The 12,885-nt window shown below is 41.1% G+C and overlaps 1 protein-coding gene across 2 annotated transcripts in view; it reads left to right on the top strand.

The window, feature by feature from the left end:
• The window catches only part of LOC139381422 (adhesion G protein-coupled receptor A3-like), a 261,482-nt gene that overhangs the window by 42,246 nt on the left and 206,351 nt on the right, over nucleotides 1-12,885 (top strand). For both annotated transcript variants that reach the window (XM_071124932.1, XM_071124931.1), the window contains exons 3-6: nucleotides 7,848-7,919; nucleotides 9,403-9,474; nucleotides 9,660-9,731; nucleotides 9,942-10,105. In XM_071124932.1, the coding sequence (XP_070981033.1) occupies nucleotides 7,848-7,919; nucleotides 9,403-9,474; nucleotides 9,660-9,731; nucleotides 9,942-10,105 (380 nt within the window). The remainder of the gene's footprint in view (nucleotides 1-7,847; nucleotides 7,920-9,402; nucleotides 9,475-9,659; nucleotides 9,732-9,941; nucleotides 10,106-12,885) is intronic.

Raw genomic sequence — 12,885 nt, 5'->3', positions numbered from 1 at the left:
CTGAATTAGCATCAGTTCCATCAGATCATTCAATCATTGCCGGTGGTCTACAGGCCTACTGTATCTCTAATGGTGCAGAAAAAATGCCCTTTAGTAGTTTGAGATGTGGTTAATTCTTTGTCAGTCTGTCAGATTCATTCAACAGAGGCACTCAACTCATGCATTGGATAAACAGTAAAACATTTAATTATTCTACTCTGGCTTTAAACAACTGAATAAGATTGTTTGTTTTCTAAGCAGTCCCTTGTTATAAATGAAGTCTATCACAGTGACATTTTTTTAATGGCTACATTGGGAAAGGGGTGCAGTATATTTATTAGTGCTAGTGGTATTGTTTTATTCCCTGTGACTGGCCTTGCTTGTTTATATGAATGCTGAGGTGACCAGCAGCTGGGGTTGGGCACAGAGTATGAGACTAGACTACCCATACTGCACTGGTGTACTGTACTGTACACACATCTGGACAGAGAGAGAGCCAGGCTCCTTCTAATTCTCATAACTCCTGAATTATTCTCATCAAGCCCAGTCAAAGGAAACCTGGGGGACACAATTTCAGGAAGTTTTCTTTGGCCCGAGACGACCAAAAAGTTGAGTTATGAAATGATGCCAGTCCATTTTTAGCAATGTCGGGTCTGGGGAAATCGAGGGACTGGGAGTGGGGATTGGGAACAGAGTGATCCTGGCTGAAGACACTAATGTTTCTAATGTTTGTGTCAGTCTGACATGGCACTGTCATTCACTGTCACTGTCACGGAATATATGATGGTCATTGTAAAATGTATGTAATATCTGATAGCTTCAAAACAGATAAAGAGTGTTATTTCCTTTCTGAATAGAGACGACCATTCAGAGTTAGCTGTGTATTCACGACTGGGTTTCATCATGGTAGTACAGCACTAGTCAAAGTTGACGTCTTTGCATGTCAATGAGTCCTCTTGACCATGTGATCTTTGGGAACAACACTGTTAGGTTTCACCTCTCTACACTCTTAGAAAAAGGGTTCCAAAAGAGTTCTTCGCCTGTCCACATAGGAGAATGCCTTTTTGGTTCCAAAAAGGGTTCTTCAAAGAGTTCTCATATGAGGACAGAAAAATAACCCTTTTAAGTTCTAGATAGAATAAAAATATGCTAACAGTGTAGCCTACTCTATATTGTACGGTATGGTATACATATACCAATTTTTTTTTGCATTTGTGTTTTTTCATCAGAAATGATTGCTTATGGGTACCCTTCATGTGTTTGTAAAATATTACTATTCTCATATTTTTTATTAGATTATTTTTAGATTTTTTTTTTGTTGTTGTTGCAAACTCTATATATCCACTGTTTATCTGGAATGGAATGTTTGTGTCCTGTATATTTGACTGTGATATGTGGTAGTCTCACCTAGAAATGTTAAGATGAATGCTCTTACTGTAAGTCGCTCTGGCTACGAGCATCTGCTAAATGACTAAAATGTCAAATGTAAATGTTTCACATACAGATCTCATATTACTATATTGAATAATAATATATATATATATACAGTACCAGGCAAACGTTTGGACACACCTACTCATTTTATTTGTACTATTTTTACATTGTAAAGTAATAGTGTTAACAAAGTGTTAAACAAATCTTCTGTATACCACCCCTACCTTGGCACAACACAACTGATTGGCTCAAATGCATTCAGAAGGAAAGAAATTCCACAAATTAACAAGGCACACCTATTAATTGAAACGCATTCCAGGTGACTACCTCATGAAGCTGGTTGAGAGAATGCCAAGAGTGTGCAAAGCAGTCTTCAAGACAAAGGGTGGCTACTTTTGAAGAACCTGAAATATATTTAGATTTGTTTAACACATTTTTGGTTACTGCATGATTCCGTATGTGTTATTTCATAGTTTTGATGTCTTCACTATTATTCTAGAATGTAGAAATTGGTAACAAATAAAGAAAAACCCTTGAATGAGTAGGTGTGTCCAAACTTTTGACTGGTACTGTATATACAGTGCCTTCGGAGAGCATTCAGACCCCTTGACTTTTTCCAAATTTGGTTAAAATACAGCCTTATTATAACATTTATTAAATATCCCCCCCCCCCCTCAATCTGCACACAATACCCAATAATGACAAAGCAAAAACAGGATTTTAGAAATCTTTGCTAATTTATAAAAAATAAACTGAAATCACATTTACCTAAGTATTCAGACCCTTTACTCAGTACTTGAAGCACCTTTGGCAGCGATTACACAGCCACGAGTCTTCTTGGGCATGACCCTACAAGCTTGGCACACCTTTATTTGGGTAGTTTCTCCCATTCTACTCTGCAGATCCTCTCAAGCTCTGTCTGGCTGGATGGGGAGCGTTGCTGCACAGCTATTTTCAGGTTTCTTCAGATATGTTCGATTGGGTTCAAGTCCGGGCTCTGGCTAGGCCACTCAAGGACATTCAGAGACTTGTCCCGAAGCCACACCTGTGTTGTCTTGGCTATGTGCTTAGGGTCATTTTCTTTTGGAATGTGAACCTTCGACCCCAGTCTGATTTTCTGAGCGCTCTGGAGCAGGTTTTTATCAAGGATCTCTCTGTACTTTGCTCTGTTAATCTTTACCTCGATCCTGACTAGTTTCACAGTCTCTGCTGCTGAAAAACATCCCCACTGCATGATGCGGCCCAACCATTATTCACCGTAGGGATGGTGCCAGGTTTCCTCCAGACGTGACGCTTGGCATTCAGGCCAAAGAGTTGAATCTTGTTTCTCATAGTCTGAGAGTCTTTAGGTGCATTTTGGCAAACTCCAAGCACGCTGTCATGTGCCTTTCACTGAGGAGTGGCTTCCGTCTGGCCACTCTACCATAAACGCCTTATTGGTGGAGTGCTACAGAGATGGTTGTCCTTCTGGAAGTTTATCCCATCTCCACAGAGGAACTCTAGAGCTCTGTCAGGGTGACCATCAGGTTCTTGGTAACCTCCCTGACTAAGGCCCTTCTCCCCTGATTGCTCAGTTTGGCTGGGCGGCCAGCTCTAGGAAGAGTCTTGGTGGTTCCAAACTTCTTCCATTTAAGAATGATCCAGGCCACTGTGTTCTTGGGGATCTTAAATGCTGCAGATATTTTTTGGTACCCTTCCCCAGATGTGTGCCTCGACACAATCCTGTCTCGGAGCTCTACGGAAAATCCCTTCGACTTTATGGCTTGATTTTTGCCTCTGACATGCACTGTAACTGTGGGACCTTATATTGAGAGGTGTGTGCCTTTCCAAATCATGTCCAATCAATTGAATTTACCACAGGTGGACTCCAATCAAGTTGTAGAAACATCTCAAGGATGAGCAATGGAAACAAGATGCACCTGAGCTCAATTTCGAGTCTCATAGCAAAGGGACTGAATACTTATGTAAATAAGGTATTTCAGTTTTTTTAAATACATTTGCAAACATTTCCAAAAAACAATTGTTGCTTTGTTATTATGGGGGTATTGTGTGTAGATTGAGGAGGGCAAAAAAATATTCAACCCATTTTAGAATAAGGCTGTAATGTAACAAAATGTGGAAAAGGGGAAGGGGTCTGAACACGTTCTGTGCCATACAGATTGCAAAAAAGTTGAAGAGATTTTTGATGTACTGAATCCATGGTATGAGTTGATATATAAAAGGACCAAAGAGTCAATATTACGTGTTTTTCAGCTAAAATTATTGTACAGAATTTTTGCTACCAACAATATGTTTAATATATGGGACATACAATCATCGCAGCTCTGCAGATCAATAGACCATTTATTTTGGTATCGCCCTCATGTGCAAAATGCTTTAAATGCTTTATTATCCAAATGTTTAAAGTGCGTGCGAGCGACCTCATGCAACCGCAAAATGTCGGATATAGCATATACTGTACAGTACTGTATTTCATCAGCATTTGTATGCTTTCGTTAACAAAATAATTGTAAAAATACTCTTAAAATGCAGATGTTTATTCCCTTATGGATCCATAATGAATAAATATCACTGAATGACAGAAATATTGGAACAAAGTAGGCTAATGAAGGCAAACAAATTGTTGCTTGCTGGAAAATACTTGTCACACCCTCACCTGTTTCACCTGTCTTTGTGTTTGTCTCCACCCTCCTCCAGGTTTCGCCCATATTCTCCATCATCTCCTGTGTATTTATACCTGTGTTCTCTGTTTGTCTGTGGCCAGTTCGTTTTGTTCGTAGAACCTATCAGTATTTGTTTCCCTGCTATTGCCTGTTTCTTGCTCTGATTTTCTAGTCTTTCCTGGTTTTGACTACTGTCTGGCCTGACCCTGAGACTGCCTGCCATTCTGGACCCTTACATCTCTCTGGATTATTGACCCCTGCTTGTTTTGGCCTGTCGCTTGTCTGCCCCTGTTTAAGGAATACACTTTTGTCTCTTCAACACTTTCTGCATCTGGGTCGTACCTTAACGTCTATGGTACAAGTGTGCTAGCTAGTGTCCCACCTCGACAACAGCCAGTGAAATTGCAGGGCGCAAAATTCAAAACAACAGAAATCCCATAATTACATTTCCTCAAACATAAAAGTATTTTACACCATTTTAAAGATGAACTTCTTGTAAATACAGCCACAGTGTCCGGTTTCAAATATGCTTTACAGCGAAAGCACACCAGACGATTATGTTAGGTCAGCAACTAGTCACAGAAAACCATACAGCCATTTTCCAGCCAAGGCGAGGGCTCACAAAGTCAGAAATAGCGATAAATTTTAATCACTAACATTTGATGATCTTCATCAGATGGCACTCACAGGACTTCAGGTTACACAATAAATGTGTGTTTTGTTCGATAAAGTTAATCTTTGTCAAAAAACCTAATTTGAAATTGGTGTTTTATGTTCATAAATGCATTGTCTCAAACAAACATGCAGTGAAAGTGCAGAGAGCCACATCAAATAACAGAAATACTCATCATAAACATTGATAAAATATACAAGTGTTTAACATACGAATATAGCATTAAATAAATAGCATTAAAATTAATAATTTATAGTGAGGGAAAACAGTATTTGATCCCCTGCTGATTTTGTACGTTTGCCCACTGACAAAGAAATGATCAGTCTATCATTTTAATGGTAGGTTTATTTGAACAGTGAGAGACAGAATAACAACAAAAAAATCCAGAAAAACGCATGTCAAAAATGTTATAAATTGATTTGCATTTTAATGAGAGAAATAAGTATTTGACCCCTCTGCAAAACATGACTTAGTACTTGGTGTTAAAACCCTTGTTGGCAATCACAGAGGTCAGATGTTTCTTGTAGTCAGCAACCAGGTTTGCACACATCTCAGGAGGGATTTTGTCCCACTCCTCTTTGCAGATCTTCTCCAAGTCATTAAGGTTTTGAGGCTGACGTTTGGCAACTCGAACCTTCAGCTCCCTCCACAGATGTTCTATGGGATTAAGGTCTGGAGACTGGCTAGGCCACTCCAGGACCTTAATGTGCTACTAAGTATATGCATTTCTACTAATTATAATTGTATCTACTAATTATATGCATATCCTAGCTTATGGGCTTGAGTAGCAGGCAGTTTATTTTGGGCACGCTTTTCATCCAAAATTCCGAATGCTGCCCCCTACCCTAGTGAAGTTAAACGTTATAATACTCTTCAAAATGAATGGAAGAGACAGCATTCAGAGGTCAAGACAGCGCTGCTCTGAGACAAGCATGGAGACTGGTCTTGATAAATCAACAAGATTTTTATTTTCACTGAATCTCTGTTTGGGTATTGGTTAGACTACAATTAGGGTGTGGACATGTTAGGATTATTTTGCTCTTACTGTAGTACTGTAGCCTACTCTCGACCGGTACAGAGCCATTATGGGCTATTAGCAGGACAATAGACTTGCCAAGAAGGATGGTAAGGGGGAGAATTGTATCGTCAAATGTATTTCTTATTTAGGTTGGCTGTATCACAGCTGGCCGTGATTGGTTGCAATTTCAGTTTAATCCACCAGAAAAAAATTAACAAATAATTCAACAAATATTGTAGTTAAACTCAAATATTCTAATTAATAAGAAAGCTTTATCAATTGGAACCTTTAACATGTGGAAGGGGGAAAAGGTATTATGACTATTAACCCTGTTTTTCACAAGCATAGCAGGCTGTGAATTCTGCAAACAACTTTTCTAGGATGGGCTATTAGCAGGACAATTATATATTGGTCATGGCTCCAAAGTGACGTAGTGGTCTAAGGCACTGCATGTCAGTGCAAGAGGCATCACTGCAGTCCTTGGTTTGAATCCAGGCTGTATCACATCCGACTGTGATTTGGAGTCTCATAGGGCGGTGCACAATTATTATTATTATTATGAATTCATTTAGAATTATATAAAAGCCCCTTAGATCGGATGGTTGAGGGGCAGCTCTTGGGGAACTGTGAGGGGGGATCTTGGAGGTCTGGTGGCCTGGTGGTTGGGAGCTAGGGCTGATGGGTCGCTGGTTCGGGTCCCTGTTTTTGACCTTGTGGGAGATATGTCAACGTGCCCTTGAGAAACTCCCCGAGTACAGGTGTGCCAAGCTTGTATCGTCATACCCAAGAAGACTCAAAGCTGTAATGGCTGCAAAAGGTGCTTCAACAAAGTACTGAGTAAAGGGTTTGAATACTTACTTAAATGTGAAATGTCAGTGTTTTTTATTTTTAATACATTTGCAAACATTTCTAAAACCTGATTTTGCTTTGTAATTTTGGGGTATTGTGTGTAGATTGATAGGGGGGACGGTACGATTTAATCCATTTTAGAATACAAAGTGGGAAAAGTAAAGTGGTCTGAATACTTTCTGAATGCACTGATGTCAAATGTATCATTTGTACAGTTCTTTATAAAAAAGTTGTTATTTGTAACATTTGACTGTATAAAACCTAGAAGTACTACACATTTCTCTGAGAGCGAGGCGGATATATAGCATTTAGCAAAATTACATGATTATTTGTTTCTCTAAATAAGTAAACCATCATGTGATAGATTTTAAACAAATCTGTCATTGAACATCCCCATGCCATGATTAGATGGTGAAAAAAACACTAATCTTTCATTATTTCTCTAAACAACCAAAGCTAATTTACCAAAATGTTTTTAAATGGATATACAGTATAGCATTTTGTTGGAGGGAGGCTAGAGTTTACATCTTAATGTCACAATGAGCTTACATGCTTGTCCCCGTTGAGAGCCCAGTTCAGTGAATGTCATTGCTAACTGCCAACCACTACTGCCAGATGGGAGCATTTTAAGGGGCAGTCCCCTTCCCTGTCTCCAGCAATGTGACTCTTAAAACCCATAGTTGCATAATAAGTATCTCTCTCTCTCTCTCTCTCTCTCTCTCTCTCTCTCTCTCGCACTCACTCTTTGTCTCTCTGTCTGTCTCTGTCTCCCTCCTCTCTCTATCTATCTGTCTCTGTCTCCCTCCTCTCTCATGGGCTCTTTCTCTCTCTCGCTCTTTCTCTCTCTGTCTGTATCTGGCTCTACCTCCCTCCACTCTCTCTCTCGCACGCGCTCTTTGTCTCTGTCTGTCTCTGTCTCCCTCCTCTCTATCTATCTGTCTCTGTCTCCCTCCTCTCTCATGCGCTCTTTCTCTCTCTCGCTCTTTCTCTCTCTGTCTGTATCTGGCTCTACCTCCCTCCTCTCTCTCTGTCTCTGTGTGTCTGTGTCTCTGTGTCTCTCTCCCTCTCTCTCACGCACGCGCTCTTTCTCTCTCTCGCTCTTTCTCTGTCTTTCTGTATCTGGCTCTGTCTCCCTCCCCTCTCTCTATCTTCTGTGTCTCTCTGCCTCTCTCTCTCTCTCTCTCTCTGTCTCTCTCTCTCTCTCTGTCTCTCTCTCTCTCTGTCTCTCTAGGGACCTGAGGAATAATTTAATTAGCACGGTGGAGCACGGGGCCTTCCGTGGACTGGTGGCTCTGAGGAGACTGTGAGTATGAAGGGGTTTGTCATAGTGGTTGGGCTACCCAGAGTGACAAGGCCAGGGTCTTAGGGTGCCGTTGGTGAGTTGAAGGGAGGCAGGGGAGAGGGGTGAGTTATTCCACAGGGCAATTATGACAGAAGAGCTTCCTTTGATGGCTTCATCATAATTAAAGAAGAAGAAGCAGATTCACTCTTTCTTGAAGTGGTAGATGAAACACACACATTCTCTCTCTGTCTCTCTGGCGTAAATGACTTAATTCCGTGATTGTTAGGGGTTTTTAGGCTGCTGGGGTGTTGCAACAGTGCTGATTTGGGGTGCGTGTGCCAAGTTTAGTGTCGTTTTGTGATTTTCTATTTGTTTTTAGATTTTTATTTTAGTTTTAGTTTTCAGACTTGATTTACTAGTTTTTATTCAGTTTTAGTTTTTATTCAGTTTTTATATTATTTTGTTTTAGTGTTCGGGTCAGAAAGTAGCCTTATGCATGAGAGGCGACATTTACGTGTTTTAGGCCTTTAGCAGGGGTACTAAAGTACTATTTGAGACCCTTCTTGTTGCCAGTGAATAAATGTGTGCAAATTGTAAAGCTCATTTTGTCAAGCTCACACATTTTTCACGTTCTACGTGTGTTCATATGATACCAAGAGAAGAATTCTGACCCGAATTCCAAAGATAAAATAACGTCTGTCTCAACTCTTTATCCTGAAATTCTTTGCGGGTGCTGTTCAGATGAACTTTGAGGTTGGTTGGGTTTTTCCCTTTCATATCTGTGCCACACACGCTGCCTTTTTCGGGATTCTACAATATGTTTACCTTTTCTCCTTTCCAGCGACGTTCTCAAAATAATCCCATACAGTATAGTTTTAGTTTTTAAAATTGTTTTTCTTAATTCTTTTATTTCAATTGACTAAATTGTTTTTACAATTTGAGTTTTTATTTTCTTTTCAGTTTTCATTTACTATAATAACTTTGGCGTGTGCGCCTGGCTCTGGGAGCAGCAGAGTGCTCATTTAATTGCTCCCCAACTGGTGATTAATCGAGTGCCTTGCTTATTTTCCCACAGCTGCTCCAGCAAAGCAGCTCTTTAATTACAGAGGGAAAGGGCACGGAGCCACGACAGCCCTCAGTGTGTGTGTGCGTGTGCGCGTGTGAGGATGGATGGGGATGTGAGAGGTGAAGGGGGTTACAGAAGGTCATTGTTGATATCTCGCGAGTTGGAATAAATAAACATTGGACTGGTGGTTTAACATCACAGTTCCTTGAGCTGCTTAAGCTCTCGTTAATAGATTATTATGAGACGAGACGGCACATAACACACACACACACACACACACACACTTGTTGTCACAGCCAAGCTCGTTCTGTGTTCTCTCATACACACGTCCCCTCACTGCCAGCTCTTCTGCTATGATCAGTGCCCTTAATGCTTTAAGTCAGATGTGCTTGGCTTATCTCTAAGCCACAATTTAAAGTTTGCTTTTTGTCCTTATAGGGATCTCTCCAACAATCGGATTGGCTGCCTCTCTCCTGAAATGTTTGTAGACCTTGGCAATCTTTCTAAATTGTGAGTATCTCTAAATTGAAAACATACAGTACGGTACGGTACGCACAATTTGAGATGCGTGTGTAGGAAATATGTTGTTTTTCTTAGATAAGCCTCTTTCAAAGTAATGCATTAGCAGATACTGTGGTGTTTTACTGGTACAAAATAAACCAGTTTGATGTGTATTTACCCTTTTCTCCCCACAGGAATCTATCTGGAAATATTTTCTCTTCGTTGCCGGTGGGACTATTCACACACCTCGTGTCTCTCAAAGTCCTGTAAGAAAACAAAATCACACACACACACACACACACACACACACACACACACACACACACACACACACACACACACACACACACACACACACACACACACACACACACACACACACACACACAATCATATAATCACTCACTCACACACACTGTACCATGATACCTACACAGTTCGATGATGGTTGTAATACCATTGTCGTATCCCCTCAGGCACTTCTCTACAGAGTCTCTGTTCTGTGACTGTCAGCTGGAGTGGCTGCTGGTGTGGGCCAGGGCGAACGGTGTGCGCCTGGGCAACGACACCCTGTGTGTGTACCCCACACACCTCCACGGCCTGGAGGTCCGCAACCTGAGGGAGACACAGCTCAGATGTGGTAAGTTATCTCACACCATCAATATCTGTGTTTACATAAGGCATACAGAACACCTACACAGAGTAAGCATCTCAATATATTTTTTTTCTGTATATGTTTGAATTTGTATTGTCCCCCAAAATAAATGAGTATGGGTTATGAGGAGTATGTCTGAAAGTCAACGGCTGAATATTCCCTGCTGTCTGTCGGGTCACCCCTCTGTGTATATGAGGTGAGTGAATCACCTGTGAGGAAGAGATTGGTGTGGTAGCTAGCTAGAGTGTTCTGGTGTTTCCATCTCAGCTTTGTGATATGCTCTGCTGTGTGCTCTGAACCATGGGGGAATCACATCTCATGTCTGAAAGCAACTCTGCTCCTACATCCTGCACATGCTTAGAGGATATTGCACTGGGATGAGAAAATAACACGCGTCACTGCTAGAAATGTAAGTGTGTGTGTGTGTGTGTGTGTGTGTGTGTGTGTGTGTGTGTGTGGTGGGGGGGGGGGGGGGGGGGGGGTGTATCCATGTACACAACACTAGAGACATTCTGAAGTTATTCTACATAATCCCGAGTGTGTCTTTCATTATGTGGAACAATCCAAGCAATTACAGGGTAATTCCACACAGTCCTATGACATAGAGCCAGGAGTGGAATTAGGCTGGTTGGAGTATAGAATTCTCCTTTCACCCTAACACATCCATTATGGGATTAACGTGATAATGTTCAGGACTCCCTCTACAACAGCCTCCTACAATTGATTGGACACTGTACAGTGCTCTAACAACCCCTTCTTGTAATGTTATTTGCAGCTTATTATCTCCATATGGGTTCACTTTATGTCAATGGAAGGCAGCACTACTATACTGTGGCCATTAGCATTTCATCACGTATCAGCTGCTTTTGTTCAGCACCTGGTGATATAGGTCAAGGTATTACTGAGAATGACAGTCGATACGATGACAAATGACAGAGCTTGCCTTCTCACTCGTACCGGACAATAGTTCTCACTCATACCAGACAACTATCCAAGGTGCAATCTTGCTGTTATTCCAGCCATGTCGTCCCCTTTTTCTTCTTCTCCAAAGTGATGTGATGAGTAGCAGATGTCAGGGTGAACACATCTTAAAGTGCTTCTCCTCCTTTGGGGTGTCTGACATTGCGTTCGGGTCAAGTGTCATTCTCAAACGAGGGGGAAACGGAGGGAGGAGAAGGTTCCTGCCAGGATCAGGTGCTTCCTCAGATGGGGGTCAAGGCTATGTCTGTTCAGCTCATCTAACACTGAGAAATGAGACACAGACACATACCCACACACACACACACACACTGAATAAGGAGCAGGGCCCTCTTTGATTTCCTCAAGGCTCCTCAGTGGCCTCTGTGTAGAATGCGTATAATTGTACGTTTTAGTCATTTAGCCGACGCTCTTATCCAGTGCGACTTGACAGGAGCAATTGGGATTAAGTGCCTTGCTCAAGGGCACATAAGATTATTTTTGTTTTACCTCATTGGCTCAGGGATTCAAACCAGTGACCTTTCGGTTACTGACCCAACACTCTTAACCACTAGGCTACCTGCCGCATATGAAATGGAATACATAGCCTACGGTAAGAAGAGATTAGTTGATTCACACACACCTAGGGCCTTTGGTGTCTGGGTAATTATTTAGTGTATGACGCCATGGCAGTGTCAGGGTCCTAATGGTCACTACAGGCCTTATGCACATGATGAGAATTATATGCCTTTTAGACCCTGTGGTCAGGCCAGTAGAACTTGCTTTCAAGTTGAATTAACTCCATATTCTGAAAAAGACAGAATATTATCCAAGCAACATCTGGATACAATAAGAGAAGTGTAACCAGTGTGTGTGAAAGGGCCTAATCCTACTGAGGAAATAGCAGGGTTGGACTTGTTTTTATTAATGAGGGGTTTCTCATTTAATGGCTTCCCATCCTGACTGATGTGGCTCACTGTCTTAGCAGTTGTGGGTCGGTGAGCCTGGTCCCAGATTTGTTTGTGCTGTGTTGGCCAACTCCTATGGTCATTGTCATATTTGGCCAGACAGCACAAAGATATCTGGGACCGTGCTAAGATGGAGTTGTTCTGCAGTGATGTGAATGGATCCTTCTAGGCTAGCGGCCAATCCTCAAAAAAAGCTTTCGTTTTTGAGATACCCCCACCCTATGTATAACAAAGCACAATCATGTTTTTCCATAAAAGGTCTCCTATATATGTAATGGATGGTTGTATGAAATTGTTTTACTGAAAAAGAGGTTAAATTGATGGATATTTTGACACAATCCCTTAACTCAAACAGTGCAGAATAATGCCTGGCTGGAGGGGGGGGGGCATATGCTCATGTAACCCAATATTGCAAGCTCTGATATTGCTAAAATGTTGAATACTAGTAGTCAATTGTCTGCCCTACAGACACAAACAAACAGCACTACGATGTCTTAAAGCAATTTAGAAATATAGACCTGTAAACACACAGATACATTGGGCGGAAATATCAATTATTCATATTTATGATTTTTTTATTTTTTTATTTGGCCTTTATTTAACCAGGTACGCCAGTTGAGAATAAGTGCTCATTTACAACTGCGACCTGGCCAAGATAAAGAAAAGCAGTGCGACAAAAACAACACAGAGTTACACATAAACAAAATGTCAATAACACAATAAAAATATCTACATACAGTGTGTGCAAATGTAGAAGAGTAGGGAGGTAAGGCAATAAATAGGCCATAGAGGCGAAATAATTACAATTTAGCATTAACACTGGAGTGATAGATGTGCAGA

This window comes from Oncorhynchus clarkii, chromosome 23 (assembly GCF_045791955.1).
Source record: "Oncorhynchus clarkii lewisi isolate Uvic-CL-2024 chromosome 23, UVic_Ocla_1.0, whole genome shotgun sequence".
NCBI lineage: Eukaryota > Metazoa > Chordata > Actinopteri > Salmoniformes > Salmonidae > Oncorhynchus > Oncorhynchus clarkii.
The sequence above is the reverse complement of the archived record's forward strand: the minus strand, read 5'-3'. Positions and strand labels throughout refer to the sequence as shown.